This window comes from Corvus kubaryi, unplaced genomic scaffold (assembly GCF_017639235.1).
Source record: "Corvus kubaryi isolate FWS band 111438036 unplaced genomic scaffold, C.kubaryi_AGA036_p1.0 133, whole genome shotgun sequence".
Lineage (NCBI taxonomy): Eukaryota > Metazoa > Chordata > Aves > Passeriformes > Corvidae > Corvus > Corvus kubaryi.
In genome coordinates, this window is record NW_024580667.1 from 12,133,446 (window position 1) to 12,149,343 (window position 15,898).

The 15,898-nt window shown below is 39.3% G+C and overlaps 1 protein-coding gene across 9 annotated transcripts in view; it reads left to right on the plus strand.

Annotated features, from left to right (window-relative positions):
• The window catches only part of SH3KBP1 (SH3 domain containing kinase binding protein 1), a 214,606-nt gene that overhangs the window by 152,482 nt on the left and 46,226 nt on the right, over window positions 1-15,898 (plus strand). For all 9 annotated transcript variants that reach the window (XM_042036732.1, XM_042036710.1, XM_042036720.1 and 6 more), the window contains one exon: window positions 9,722-9,816. In XM_042036732.1, coding sequence (XP_041892666.1) covers window positions 9,722-9,816 — 95 coding nt within the window. The remainder of the gene's footprint in view (window positions 1-9,721; window positions 9,817-15,898) is intronic.

Sequence of the window (15,898 nt, forward strand, 5' to 3'; positions counted from 1 at the left end):
TATATTCCCCATCTTTTGATTTTATTTATATAGTTACAACTAAATGTTACAGATTCTGGTGGGAAAGAACAAGAGGGAAGAGAACATAGCCATACCTTAGAAAAGAAGCTGAATATAACAGAGTTGATTTTTTTAAAGTCTTGCAGAGTCCTTCTTCCCTGGTGTGTTTATTCTTTTAGATAGTTAGCAGGTAACATTTTGTCTCAGAACTGAAACACATACAGACATATGTAGGGAAGCACCTGGATCAGCAGAACAGGGTCTGTCTGAGAAAAGTGTGTGGTTACAACCTGGTTTGTACAAGTTTTCAGCTCAGAGTTGCAAAAGCAGCTTAAAACAGCTTTTAGTGAGTTGTTGTCCATTAGCTCCACCGCAATTATTGACTCACTACATCCTCTTATCTTGTTCCACTGTGCCAGCAGGCTCTAATTGGAAATACTGCAAGATCTCAATTGCCCTGAGGAAGTGAGAACTTGAAATACTGAAAAATTTGTGAACTGGTAATGCAGACCAGGGCTCCTGAAGGTGTTTTGGAATTACCTTTGCTAACCTGCAGGTTGAGCAGGTCAAGCTGATATGAGTGCAGGTGCCATCAGAAGGGGTCGTCCAGGGGCTTTCCCACCTGCAGCATTAATCCTTGTGTGGGAAGCCAGCTTTTCCACATCAGCTCATACTTCTGACTTCATACTTCTGAAGCTGCTCACTAAATCCCATCCCAGACTATGGGAGGTTCAAACTTGCATATCTATAAACTGATTGTGGAAACCTTCTGACCAATGGTTAGAAAACTGTATCTTCTAGAGTGATCTATTGAGCTCTGGCTGACAGAGGCACTTTTCCATCATACTTTTGGGCTCTGGATAGTCCTTCTTTCACCTCTTTGTTATTTCCCTTGAATATGCCTTTTTGGCCAGAAATATCCTTCTTCTTCAGTTGCTGTCTTCATTCTACATACATTTTGCCAGAGCTGGTGAGAAGGGTGGGCTACTTGTACAGTATCTTGTGGAATTTTAACTAAACTTCATTATTTATTATTTTATCTTTCCTATAATCTCTGGGGCCTCAGTAGAATTCTTGGCATCTCTATTCATGCCTTGGGAAAGAGAAGCACATCTATAGGAAGGTCTGATGTAATGTAATTATATATAATTGTCTTAGCCTCAAATGACATCACTGAAGATACATTTCATTCAGCTGAAGTTGTGCTTCACTTAAATTGAAAAACCTTTCAGTGCAAATGATACTTACTTCAGTCTGGTTTGGTTTTTAATATAGGCAGAGGAATTTTTTTTGCATAAAAAAGTTAATGTCTGATAGTCAGAAATGAGGAGTATGATCAGACTCAGGCATAGGACTGTAATCTGTCTAGTATTTGTCATTTCTCCAAAATTCAATCTTTGCTTTTTACCACAAACAATCTTGAAAAAACATTCAGTCCAGGGAAGTTTGCAATCTCAGAAAACTGGTCAATGTTCCAGTTGAAGTGTTCAGCACAAAAGTATTATTCCACCTTGGACCTCAAGTTCTTTCACTTTTGCCTGGGATGGTAGTGTCCCAGTCTTTCTTGGAGTCTTTAACTGCTGAACAAAACAGATACTGTGCCATTCTCCAAGGAACAGAAGATCCATAGGCTAAGCTCAGTATGGAGAGGGACCTTTTGGATACGTGATTTAGATTTCCTTGGGATTACTCTTGGAATGAATGAATAAGTGCTGCAAGCAAGACAGTGGTTATGTTGGGAGAGGAATAATCCAGTTTTTCATTTTCCTCGTTTCATTCCATGACTGATCATGTTATTCCTTAGTGCCAACTGGACAAAAAAATGCAGTTGTATTGAGAAAGAGCCAGCTGAGAGAAGAAACAGGTACCAGCAGCATCTTCCCTCTCTGCCCATGGGATTTCAGCTTGGAGTGATGGTTGCTGACTCTTCTCACACCTTGATTCCAGTCTGCTTTTTTTCCATAGCTTTTCTGACGTGATAGGGCAGTGATCAGCAGTGAGGCACTTGATGTGCCATCTGCTCTCCGAACATGCAATATGGGCTAGGCTCTGCAATGGGGTGAGTTGCCTGAAGCAAAAGGCAGAGGTGTGTGTTCTCTGAGGTGCATCTCCCAACAATGTGCTATGTAAATCTCCCTAAAAACGGACTTAAGATTCTGGGAGATAAAGAGGTGACTCTTCAGGGCCAAAGAGGACTTTTTGCTCAAAGGAAAAGCACAGTGAAAGCACAAATCCTTACAGGGTTTGAGTGATCCCTTGGAAAACATCACTAACCTTTCACGAATGAGGGAATGCATCTTTGAAGGGGAGAGGGGAGAGCTGTTTGGTTTAGATTTGTGGGTTCCTAGATTTTAAGGGGTATTCTGCTCTTGAAGTTCCATCTCTCTTATGTAGATGGGATGGCATGGGTGTTTGCAATCCGGTTTTTGGGGTGAGATGTATTGTTTTCTATAAAATATCTTACATTTAGTATGAGTGGCTTGTGGTGACAAGGATATGTTGTAGAAAATATATGTAAGTTTTGAAGTAGCTCTGTTGGATTCTAAAATTCAGCAAAGCAAAACCATGCACAACATCTGAGAGGTATTGCAGATTACTGAGACTGCACTAATGGAATATAAATAAGCAGACAACAAAATAGCAAAGGCAGTAAGTCACAAAGTTCATTGACCACAGCACTTAATTTGATTACTCCACTCACTATTTAAAATTTGTGTTAAGCTATTGCACAGGAGTACCAAGATCATAGCAAATAATTCATCTTTTTGCATGATGTAGAAAGTATAAGGAATAGCTAAATATGTATTAATAGGAGCATAGTTACTTGTGTTTCTATTTTTTCTTTAATAAGGTGGTGTTTTGACAGTTCGCATCTTACTAAGTTCTGTGAAAATATTTATTAGTGCAATCTATTTATGAGTCTTGAGTGTAGCAGTTAATAGTAAAACTAAATTCTGCTGAGTATAGTGTTTGAATTTTTTTCATCTGATTTGTGGTTTTGGTTATAATTGTTTAATTTTTCACTAGATTTTGTGTGTTTTTTTCCATTTCAGAAACATTTTATGAGTCATAGTCAAAGAGAGGAAATTTAAGTTCAAGGAATACTACCTTAATTCTGCTTGTTTTCTTACTATTACTGTTTCTGTCCATATTGATTGCTGTATGATTTAGACTTTGCTGATGGGGAAATATTTAAGCCTCAAAAATTAATGATACAAAGAAGCGACAATAAAAGTAAAAGGAAGACGTTGTGTCATCCTGCCCTAAGAGGAAAAACAAATTCCAGAGTCACTGTCCCCTTTGAAATTTAAGCTTGAATGAATGTTTTTCTGTGGACTGCCTTCTTGAAGGTCTCAGCTCATCCTAAGAGTGTGGCAGGAGAACAAACAGAAGAGTCATGCTTTTGAAATGAAACAGGGTTCACTGATACAGTAAATGGAGTTTACTCAGATCTGGTTGGAACAGTATAATATTTAACCAGTCTCCCAAAATACAAACAAATGAATTTACCTGCTGTACTATTGCAGGACCCCAAGTCACATAGCAGGTCTGTAGATTGACATCAGTTCTTTACACTGCAGTTGTAAATACATATCGAGCCACTGAATTCTGTCAGTGAAATACTGTCCTTGCAATGGCCTGGGTAATGAAGCAGCTGTGTTCTCTAGGAAGGCGACCCCTTGCTATTTTTCTCCCTCTTGAGGCAGTGATTTTTTAGGAGGTTGAGACTGCATCAAAAAGGCCATGTTTTCAACTTGGGGACAGACAGTGTTGCAGAAGGATATGTGGTAACTACCGCCATGAAACACCTCATTCTCTTTAGGTTTATCCATTCACTCAGTTCCTTGAGCAGTGCCCATTGCCCATAGCTGGGAGGAGCTGTGAGTTTGCAGTAAGAGACTGTGGTCTGACAGAGTAAAGTACTGCTGAATTGATAAAATAGGACTGAAAAGCTCATAACTATCATCTTTTCTCCTCACTTACTATTCCCAAGATATCTGCTGTTAAGGGTTTATTAGCAGATACAATTTTATCAGGTCAGGAGGAGAAAAAGAGTCTTCTGGAAGAACTGTCTGTGATGTATAAACCCAGCTTTGGGTGTCAAATGTAAAAATGAGATTTATCATCTACAGCTGAGAGATACTTAGTATTGGTACCTTAGTTTGAAGTTTTAATTTGGCTTAAGTTTATTTGCCAGGCATACAATAGGATATATTGTTTTGACTTTAGTACTTTTCTGTTCTTTTTTTTTCTCATTTGGAAAATCCCAAATTCAGCAAATTCCAGTGTGGTCTATACAATGCTGTGTCTGAAATTGGTTTTTCCTTTTATCTTTTCTTCCTTCCTATCTAAACATAACTGTTGACAATAAGTGCTTCTACATCCTCCTGCAGTATTGTGCCCCGCTGAGTAAGGACAATTTTAGTATCAATGTGACATAGCTTATTAGATTTTTCTCTGCTTTTTTTAATCTGATTTTAAAGGTTCATATTATTTTGAGTTCTGTTGGCTTTTCTTTTGCTTGCTTAAATTGTGTTGGTCTACCTATCCCTTAGGAGAAGTTCAAAAGCTGACTTTGTCCAGTTGCTTACATTGTTCCTTACCCATCTGTGATGTTGAGATCTCTGTTGCAGCATGATCCAATGGGTCCAGTGATTTAGTGTATATGTGTCTGAATTGTACTCAAGAAGTCCAGACTTTCACTGTACATAAATCATATTTTTTTCCCATGGCTGTTCCTTCACTCTGTGCTCCTGTGCCAGCGTTCAGAGCACACAGGGGCCATGAGCCTCCCCCAGCCCCCTCCTGTGCCTTTCGTAAGATTGTTTCCTGCCTCTTTATGAACGACATAATCATTTGGTTGATTCTTGACATTTTTTTCTATAGTTTAATTCCTTGTTTTGCTGCTATTTGGATTGTTTTTTTAAGAAAAGATAAGTTTAAGAGTTTGGTGGGGAGAGTGGACAGGTCATGGGACATCAAAGTTTTTGACATCAAAACTAGAAGGAGAAGATGTGTAGCTGTTTGCTAGAGAGAACTTCCTGATTATCAGCTGATTCTTCAGATGCTGAAGCCACAGCCTTCTCTCCACTCGTGTCTATCAGGGTCTTCATCTTGAAAGACAACTCAAATACCCAGTCTTCAAATAGCAAGCAAGGCCTGAGGGAGGCTTACCTGTTATAGGACTCAGGGCACCTGAGCCCTCTGGACACTTGAAATTCAAAGCATTCTTTAACCTGAAACACATGGGATTCATCCACGCCTTGAGCAGAAGCTGCACTGCAGACATCCTGTCAGAGATGCTGTATGGCTGTTTGCAGTTGTTTAGCAGTACTTTGTGCTTGACTTCTCACTTAACCTTGAGCTGATGCTGTTACTGAATGGAGGATCAATGTATGTATCTGCAAATGGATGTTCAGGAATGATCCTTCTTGAGCTCAGGTGTTGTTTACCTCTGAGAATCCAGCCTGGCTTCTGTTCTGTATCCCAAAAAAGAAATGCTCAGCCTGCTTCCAGTAACTAGAGAGTTGCCTGAGTGTGCAGGCACTCAGCTTCTTTAGTGCAGTATTACATCTACATCAACTCTGGACTAATTCACTGAATCTATTATTTAGCACAGCTGCTTTTCGGAGTGTGGATAAACTCAGAATAGGAAAAAAACCTCACGATGGTAATTTAAGGTAGCATGACACTGAAGTGTAAAATGTGCTAAATCTCATATTTAACTGCATGCTGCTTTGCATCCACCTAAGCTAGTGTGTGTCAGCTTTCTACCAGCTTTTACATAAAATGTTGCTATACCGTCTCGAAGACAAGGCAGTGAGCAGGTGGAATATCCTTGCCAAGTCTGCAAATACACATCCCAACCCTTCTTCAGAATGCAGTAAAGCAGCAGTTAGACACCCGTTTCATCCTCTGAATCTGAGTTGTGACCTAGTGGTTCTCACATGCCCAGTGGTTTGGAAAAGTCACCAAATGTCTATTTCAAAGTGTTCTCTGTTTTCAGAACACGGAAAAGGATTTTTTTTTCCTTGCTCACTTCTTTCCCCTCATAAATTGTGTTCATTTTCTTCATCTGAATTTTGTTTCTTCAGAGACATCAGAGGAGGTGTGGTGAGTTGACCCCAGCCAGCAGCTATGCTCCACCCAGCCACTTGCTCCCCATAAGGGGGAGAGCAGGGCAAGCAAAAGCAAGAAAACTCATGAATAAAGACAATTTGATAAAAAAATGACAGAGGAAAAAAAAGAGGCAACACAAAGGCAACCACCATTCAGTAGATCAATTAATTCACCACTGTAGTGGTTTGGTCCAAAATACTCATTACTGTTTATCTGCTGTGAGATAAGAATTAGGAGAAATGCAAAACAGGCACCAAACTTGAAAGAATATAAAGAAGTTTATTAACAGACCTAAAAGAAGAAAAAAAATTATACCACCTTCAGAACTCTCCTCCTCCCCCCACCTTCCTCCCTTCTCCCACTGACAATGTGAAAAGACAACCCTTAAGATGTTCAGTCTGTTTACCACTTCCATAATAACCTTGTTCAGTCCATTTAGAGAGAGAAGTCTCTTCTTGCTCATGCTATGAAAACATTATCACAACGAGACAGCCGCCCACTTCCAAATATTGTTCAGTCCATTTAGGAAGAGGAGTCTCTCTGCCTGCGTGTGAGTCCTTTCCCCCGACTTGCAGCTTTTCCCGCAACTGCTTTCGAGGGTCCACTCTTGAAGTTTTTTGGGGTACAATTTTAAGGTTGAGCTGTTCAGAAACAAAAACAGAGGCCCTTCTCCTTCCCTGGGAGCAAAGGGTCTTCATCATCTTCATCTTTAGGACTATCTCTGGGAGCATCTCTACGGACTGAGGTTTTCTCCTTTCCCGTTCGGAGCAAAAGTCCTCATCTGGTTCATCTCTCCCTGTCCAAACTTCTCATGAAATTACAGCTGCGCCAGCATCTGCCTATCTCAGCGCAGGTGCTTTTGCTCACGAGTTGAACACTCCACCCCCCATATCTTCATGAAATTACAACAGGATACTCTGATATATCATAGCTTCACAACAGACTTTCAGCTTTAAGCATCTCCTCTCTCTCTTCCCTCAGGTTTTCAGCTCTTCACAGCAATAAAAGGGTTAATCTCACCTCGGCCTTGCAGCTTTGCAGCTGGAATGTTGAATTTTTCTTATCGCAGTGGAGAGGGGGGAGAGCCGAGCCGCTCCGGCTGCCCACGGCAAGGCAGTGGGGGGGGTTCCACGGCTGGAACAGGTCCATGGCTCCAGGATGGCCGTGGCCCGGCCCGGCCTGGCCCAGGCAGGGCCTGGCCGGGCCCGCTGGCCCCCACACGGGGCCTGCAGCCACTTGTGCCAGCGCCGGAAACGAGAGAGAGCTTGGAGGGGGAGTTTGCCTATTCTTAAATGTGGATCACAGAGGTGATCACAACTTTAAGTGGCTTAGAGAATTGTCCATATTCAAACTGGCCAGCTGATAGGTTCTATCAGTTCCCAGAGGAAACTGTAAGCACCCCTTAGCAAGGACGTCCCTTCCGGAACTATGCTTGCTAACCTATGACAACCACCTACAGTGGATCAATGTCCAGCCAGTCTCCAAGGAATGGAAACCTCCTAGACCAACATCCCCCAAAGCCCACCCATCTTTATTGCTGAGCAGGAGGCCATATGGCAGAGAATATCCCTTTACTCAGCTTGGGTCAGCTGCTGTGTCCCCTCCAGCTTCTTGCCCACCCCTGGCCTACTTGGGAATAGGAAATAAAAGGAATAGGAGAAAGAGGAAAGCTGTGTAGGTATGCTGGGCAATAGCCAAAACACCGATGTGTTACCAGTGCAGTTTTAGTCACAGATCCAAAATACAGCACCATGTGGGCTGCTGTGAAGAAAATTGATTCCATCTCAGCCAGACCTAATACAGGACATGGCCAGAAAATCAACTGTAATGGTCATGGATAAATTCAAACATTTGTGTTCAGAAAAATAAATCTGTGAAGCCTAAGAAGTTCTTGTTTGCTTGAACCAACAACACATAAAATTTGTGCTGTTTCTGAATGGTGGTGTGTGAACTGAATAAGAGCCTTCCTCTTCCCTACTAGTACTATTTAATTTCTCAGGCTGATGGTGCTTACAGAGAGCAAACCTTCACGTGTATGCGTCTGGGCTGCTTCTTTAGGGCTGATGTTCCTCTGACTAAACTTTAGAAGTTGGGACGCAGCTTCTGTGTCAGAGCCCTAAGTCTGGGTTATAATCGTGTGAGTTTGGTATCTGGACTTTGGGGGAGTCCCACTGGAGATCTGTCACTGCTATCCAGGGAGTTCAAATCATGGTTCAGCTGACCAAATGTAGGTGTCTGCTCTTGGAGTCAGGAGTGACTCTCAAGGTTTCACTCATTTTAGTGACTTGATCTCCTCTGACTGTGGTGCACAGACCTGGTTGGTTTCTAACATCAGGTGCCTGAATCTAAATTTAGACATAAGGCCAAAGCCCAGGGGCTGAAATCAGTAGCCTGCATCTGGAACTGTGTACCCCCAGGGTATTTTGTTTTGACTTGCCTCCAGCTGTTAGACCAGAGGAACCTGACACTTCCATAGGTTCTGCATCATATCTGCCAACTATGCAGGTGTCTTACATACCCACGAGTGTCTGAAACGGCACTTGGTGTCTGGGCAGCTGAACTGATCCCCTTGTGGAGCGTCAGATACCCAAAAGTGTGGTAACTCAGGTTCTCTTTATAGTAAGTATAAAAGAATAAGTCTTGTAATTTCAAGTTAATTTGTATTTCTGTGACCTGCCAGTACTTCTCTGCATCTAATACGGGAGTTGGCTGGACATAGAGTTCATCAAAACTGAGACATTTAAAGTGACCCTTTCTACAAAGTCACATGCCCTTCTACAAACAGTAGAGTAGTTTACTTGGTCCTTTTAGACCTGCTGTCTTAGACTATCACGTATTTTTATGCATAGTTCAACAGCTGTAAAACATATTTCCTTTTTATTTGTAAGGCACATTGACATCATACTCATCTGTTGCACAGCAACATGTAAGTAACTGCTTTTCATGACAACTGCTTTTTATGATTTCTGAGTAGGAGTGCTGGCTTCTGTATTTTCCAGATGAAAGCTGAGATGATGCCCTTATTTATAGACGGTAAAGGAAAAAGGGTTGAGGAAACTTTAGAGTAATACTCAAAACACTTACTCTGAGTGTACAGGTGGTTTAGTTATTAATGCATTAACATTTATTAAGGTATTATTTATTGTTGTACCATCGTTATAGATTCAGAAATACCTGTGTTCTTGCACACAAGGGGATAGATATAAGCCATGTCAACCTACTGGGTCCTTTATGTTTCCAGTTTATGCCATCTGGTGGGAGGCCATAGCAGTGGAACTACTGAAGCAAGTGTCAGATATAGGCTTACTCTAAGGGAAAGAGTTTGTGGCAGGTTGCTGTCTGGAGCAATTTCATTTGAGATAATGGTTCTAGGGGCTACAGAGCTGACTCCCTGGATGACGTGTATGGGAATGCTTATCAGTGTGCAGTTGTTTAAATATTTCATATTGTTTATGAAGGTCTAAAATACAAAGAGAAAGATGGCAAGGAAATAAGGCAGCACAAAGAGACACTAATGGAATATTTTATGAAGATTATTCACCCTTGAATAAGCAGTTGTTATAAAGTGATAATTTATCACAGTGAATGTTCTTCCTTTCAGACAAGGAGTATTGCAAAGTGATATTTCCATATGAAGCACAGAACGATGATGAACTCACAATCCGGGAAGGTGATGTTGTCACACTTATCAGTAAGGTAAAAGCAATATTTTTCTCCTATAAGCAGTGGTACAATTTTTTAAATTGACATCATTTAATTGGCATAAAATTAGTATTTGTGCCTTTGACAGTGTTGTTGCTAAACCTATACTAGTGTGACAGTGAAGCATTACACAGACTTCAGAGCTCTATATCTCCCTTCCTCTTGTGCTTTAGAGCCTTACCCTGATAATGAATGTTAAGCAAAGAACAGCCAATGTGTACTCTTGAGTCTACAAAGTTATACAATTAATTTTAATTTGAATCTGCTGGCAGCTCGACATAAATTGTAAATTAATCCCTGTAACAAACATAATGGCTTAGAGAATAAACTGGAAGATTCAAGAAAGCAGGAGCTTTGAATATCTCTCTTAGGTGTCTGAGTTATTTTTGTTGCAGGAATTGTGAATTAGATTTTTGGGTTAGATTGAGATAATGTGCCTAAATTAACTTACTGAACTAAACATTTAAAATGTAGCCACCCTTAACACTCTGGTAAAGTAGAAAAAGATGATAGAACAGAAAATAAATAATTTTAGATCTGTGTTTTTTCTTTAAAATTACGTTAAATTATTCAAGATTAGAAATGAAAAACCAGTGCCAGGATTTATACTAAATCTTCAAAAGCCATAGGGTGAGATGCTGAGTAAACAGCTGGTTTTCTTTTAGAAGAGCTGTGCACCATGTTACAAAGAACAGATTATAATTTAGGTGCACTTAATTTCCTGCTCCTGTTTGAAGATTTTACAGTTTGTTCAAAAGTTTTTGATTGCTGGACATAAATATTTGTGGGAAAAAAATCTATAAACTAGAAAAGGCTGTGGATTTTCCATGAGGAAGATGAATCATAACAATGTACACGATACTTCTGCTTTTGTTTGTGCTTATATGAAAGAAAATAATGATTTCTATAATTGATAAGTTTCATAAGAAATTGTTACTTGACTGAACAATTTGGCACTGGGTGAAAAAAACCCAAAATCTTGGGAAGTACGTCTGAGGCAGTGTTTGCCACAAACTAAGCTATTTTCAATCCTAGAGGACATAATCTTTGTCCTGAACAATATGCATGTAAGCAAAGAAAAGTAATCAGACATTTGGTAGGAAGAGAAACTGCAAATGTAAAAATTAATTGTGTACATTAAATATCCTTTAGTGACTTGCCCTCACTGACTTTTGTTTAGCTTGTTTGTAGAGCTGTTTAGCTTTGCCTGATTTAGAATGTTCTCATGTGAGTATTTAACAGTGTTTCTGATCATGAAAATGGCTTTTAAGATGTTGCTCCTGTCTACTTTATGCTTTATTGACCAGGCTGATTTAATTCCCTGAGATGGCTGGTCTCTGGGTGGAGCTGTGTTCATCAGCAAGCATAGATAAAAAGACAATTACATTACTGAGGTTTCAATGTGAGATTTCATTTGCTTGCTTTTTCCCATTTTCTTCTTTCCTCTGCCTCTGCCCCCACAGTGGAAAGATACTTGTCTTCTAGAATAACTAGCTGATGATTTGACCATATTGATCAGTTCTCCAAACCACACAGAGAGAATGGTTTGGAACAGTAAATATGCTATTGCTAGCCCTGTCCTTCTACTCTCCAGCCTGGTGATAACAAGCCATTGCAGACATTTTATTTAATTTTCTTCTCTTTTTCTGTGTCATGTCACATCTATGAACACTTACATAAACCCACGCCTCTAGAGAGCGGGGGATCTCAATGCACAAAAGCCTGATGTTTCTCTATGGATGCCTTTTTATTCGGTGTCTGAACTGATCTGAGCCACTGAAGAAACAGTGCTTAACAAGCAGTCACTTTGCAGATCCTTTTGTGCTTTGCAGACCTCGTTGCAGTCAGACTTGTGGGGTTTCTTCATCTGTTTTTAACACATAGTTTAAAAATAAAATTCAGGCTATGTGGCATCAGGGTCTTTGCTGTAGAGTTCTGAAAACAGTGGGGTCTCCTTTATGCTCTACCACATAATACAGTAACTTTATTTTAGTCCAGATCTTCTGAAACAGATGTCTGTTGTCGTTTTTCTTTTAGTCAACAATAAAAAAGTCAGCCTCACCTTTCTGCCCACTAATGGCTTCTGCTAGAGAGTTACCTGGAGTTCAAATCACCACACTTACATGACCAGCTAGTGAGCCATGCTAAGAGGCATCAAATAGAAACATATGGAATGCTTCAGAAGCTATTATCATAGCTTTGCTTTGCTATCTGATTACAGAGTTTCTTTTAATTTATTTATAATAAATTGTTTTGCAGGTTTTGGTTTCTTTGCTGGAAAGCATTAGACAGCATTTATTCTTCCCAATTATCTAGCCCCAAAGAGAGAAGATTGGTACTTTTAAGGAAAACAGATGGGTATCAACCACAGATGCATTACCGTAAAATAATGTATTTTGTTGAAATCACTAAAACCAAAAAGTGATACAGATTCCCAGCATAGAAAGTCTGTCACTAGACTAATCTGTTTTCCCACAGTTAGATCCATAGGAGTGTTGAAGGCTCATAATTTTAACTCATGCTAAATTTGCATTTAATTGAAAACAGCAGCATTGGTGAGAATGTGTGGGAGTGGCTGAAGTAATGAGTGAGTGACAGAAGAATGGGAGAGAAATCTCATGAAAATAATGTAAAATGCATTATAATAATCTAAAAGTGCAAAGCTGAGATAGCACTTGATCGGTGCTAAGACAAAAAGGGGATGGCTCAAATGAGCTAAATGGGAAGCTACTACCAGAGGCTGTGTACAGGTGCACACATGTGTGACAGTGGGTGTGGGAGGAAGCTGTTGGTCTGATATTCATCTTAAAATGCTAAGACCTAATTTTGTGGAAAGGTGTAGAATCAGTAAATGCAGAATTCAAAATCACCATTTTAACAGTGCCCCACAGATAAAAGGGATAAGAGTATAGCAGATTTCTCTCTTTTATTCAGATGAATTACTTATAAAAGTCCCTTTGTCAACATCATAAAATCAAGGTCATAAAATATCTACCAAATATAAAGAGCCAACCAATGTTTTTTTCTGTCATGGCTTTTGCAAATCTGTTTAAGTTCTACTCTGTTTTGATGGATGTTGAGATTTTGAATCACAAACTGGTCAGAACTTCCCTATAGGTCTCTGTGATAAGATACTTTGAATATCTGAGGTTTCTTTGAAATAGCCAAAGAATACTTTGAACAGATTTGCTGAATCACAAATGACCTCCCTAATCACATGGAGAATGTGCTGGAAAGGTTCATTTAAGCGCTGCAGAGAGTCAGTAGAGGCTGATCATTTACAGGCCAGAATGGCATGTATTTGGGGAGATATAGGGTGAAGGATGGCATTATGCAAAACTGATAACCAAAAATAATTGCCAATTATTTGGAAAATATACACTATGAGATAGAGTCCAAACATATCTTAGTTGTTTCCTCATAGGTTAAAATGTAGCTAAAAGACTGAAGAAAAGCAGAAACTTCACATACATCTATTCCAAAAATTTCTGGAAAAGGTTTTTCTTTCCTTCTTTTCCCCAGTGAGGCAAATACCCTTGTAAATACCTAGAAAAGCTTTTATTTATTAATAAGTGGGAATAAAAGTGGGCAAATGGTAGTCCTTTAATACCTTCATGCAGAATATTTTAAAAGACCCAAAAATATTGCTCAGAATTGTAACAGAAAGTAGGAACTTCAAGCAATAAACTAATAGACCTGGTGCCTTTGCTTTGCAGAAAAGGAGTCTAAGAAATATACATCTGTGAAAGAAAGAGAATAAAAAGCAAAATACAGTAATTTTACTTGTACAGTTAAGGTGATGGTTGTGCATTTTGATGATTAGATATGTTCATAAGATGAAAATTGTGAATGGTAAGAGGCCATGAGATTGACACTGTAGGTTATTTTTGTATTGTCAAACATTTATGTTCTTATGTAACTTTTTTTAATGTCTTCAAAATATTCCTGACAGCATTTGGGTATGGGCAAGAACACTGGTAATGACTACACCCTGCAGCTGAAAGAGAGTGGCAAATGGGTCTTTTATCATGCTCAAATATTCATTTTGGAGATTGTATTTGTAATAAATATAGTTTCTTCTAAGCAGCAGAAGATTCATGTGACATTTTCAACTGTCATCATGAAAATTTTACAGGACTTTTTATTCTAGCCCTCTTAGACATAGCTACTAGAGCTACTTTTCTACAAATTTATTAATAGCTTTGATAAATTATGACAAAATGCATAGGATTCTGAAGACTTCACTGGCACACAGAAAACGACCTGTGTGAGGAACCAAGAGAAATGCTACATAATTTCAAAGCAAATACATCAAGCACACACTGGAAGCTGTGCACTCATTCAAAAGCAGTTTTGTTTGCAGGGATGTGGAAGATTTCATTGCAGTGCATCAATCTGCCTGAGCTCTAGGCAGTAAAGATCACTTTGTTCCCAGGAATGAAAATGGTCTGGATAAATAAAACTACCTGCTTCAAAAATTATTGCAGGTTTGAAAAGCTGAAAGCAACAGAAGGATATCCTCACCTGAACCCTTATTATGAGAGTAGCAGTGGACAGTACCGGTATCAGGGGCAATTCTGCTAATTCTGAGTTTATAAGGTGATTTTGCTGACGCTATTCAAACAGTACTAGTGAAGTAAGTGCATTGGTATCATGAAAGACACGATAGCATAATCACTAGTGAAAAACCTACATGATGGTTTATCTGGTCTAGATATTTAATGAGAATCCAGATATTTAATGGCAACCCAATTTGTAGAGCTTACTTCTGTGCCGGAGGAGCAAAGAGCCACAAACCTAGTTTTAAAAATAAGCATAATGGCAATCACTTTTTGCAAAGCTTGGATTTGCTTTTGGTGTTATTGTTAATAATTTATTGTGAGATTTGCAAGTTTTGTGGTGCAAAATGCTGTACATTTAGTGAGTTCCTGCCCTGAAGCATATGCAGTAAAGTGATAAGATAGACAAGTAACTACAGGTGAGTCAAAGAGTATAAGGAAACAATTCAATGAGATTCAGTCTTGATAGTCTCTTTCATCATGTCCTTTTGTCACTGTTGCAGTGGTGCTCTGTTAGTCCCTGTGGAATCTGTCCTTATGCAGAGTGTTTAATACTGCCCAATCCTTGGGGTAGCCACAAGGCTGTTAATTTAACCCTGCCTGTATTTCTAGGCAGTTAGTCGAGTGTGGCCCTTTTGCCAAAACAATTCTACTGCTTTTTTCTCTTACAACATCTTTAAATGCTCATCCTGGTGCGGGAGGTAATTGTCCAGAGCACTTTCTTTAGCGAAGTGATTGCCAAGGCGAAGTCAGCTGGGCAGGGTTGTGAAGGAAAGCAGCTGCTCTAACGGATGCAGGAGGCTCCTAAAGGGATGAAATTAGTAAGTGCTATGTTCGAGAATCTTGCCAGTGAGTTGAGGCCGTGAGCAGGGGAAGGAGCAGGAAGCAGACAGTGTGATAGAGAAGGACACTTGCTGATACTCAGTCAAACATTTTACTGGGCTGTGGAGTCGTTAGCGTAGAAATCTCTGTTGCCAGAAATTGTTTCTGTGGGGTTTTGTTCATTACTGAATTTTTCTGTATGCCTTTAATTACAAACAAGACACACATATTTTGCAAACCTTGGCTATGGAAATTAAGTTTTTCTTTAAATATGAGCTAATAGGTAGGATCACTAATTCTTCCTTATTAAGATGAAATCTTCACTTTTTCCCCCTCTATGGAGAAGAACAAACCAACAGAGTGATAATATTTGAGGTCATTAAAATACATCTAATTGGTGAGAAAACAGAAATTTTCCAAGCAGAAATGTGGTAGATTAAGACTGTCTCTTTCAAAATAATGTTTAGGATTGTCTCTTTCTTCCTATGAAAGAAAGGAAAAAAGTAGTCATATTTCATGATAGGTAATTTTGGTTTTCATTGATTGACAGCTAAAATCAAGCTTTAAGCTCATTTGTAGAAATTAGTTTACTAATATAACCATGCAAAAAAATTTAGGTTATGCAGGGGAAAGTATGATCTGGTTTAGTAAAATAAAAAAAGTGGCTTTCTGTCAGAGCAGCAGAATGGACTTTT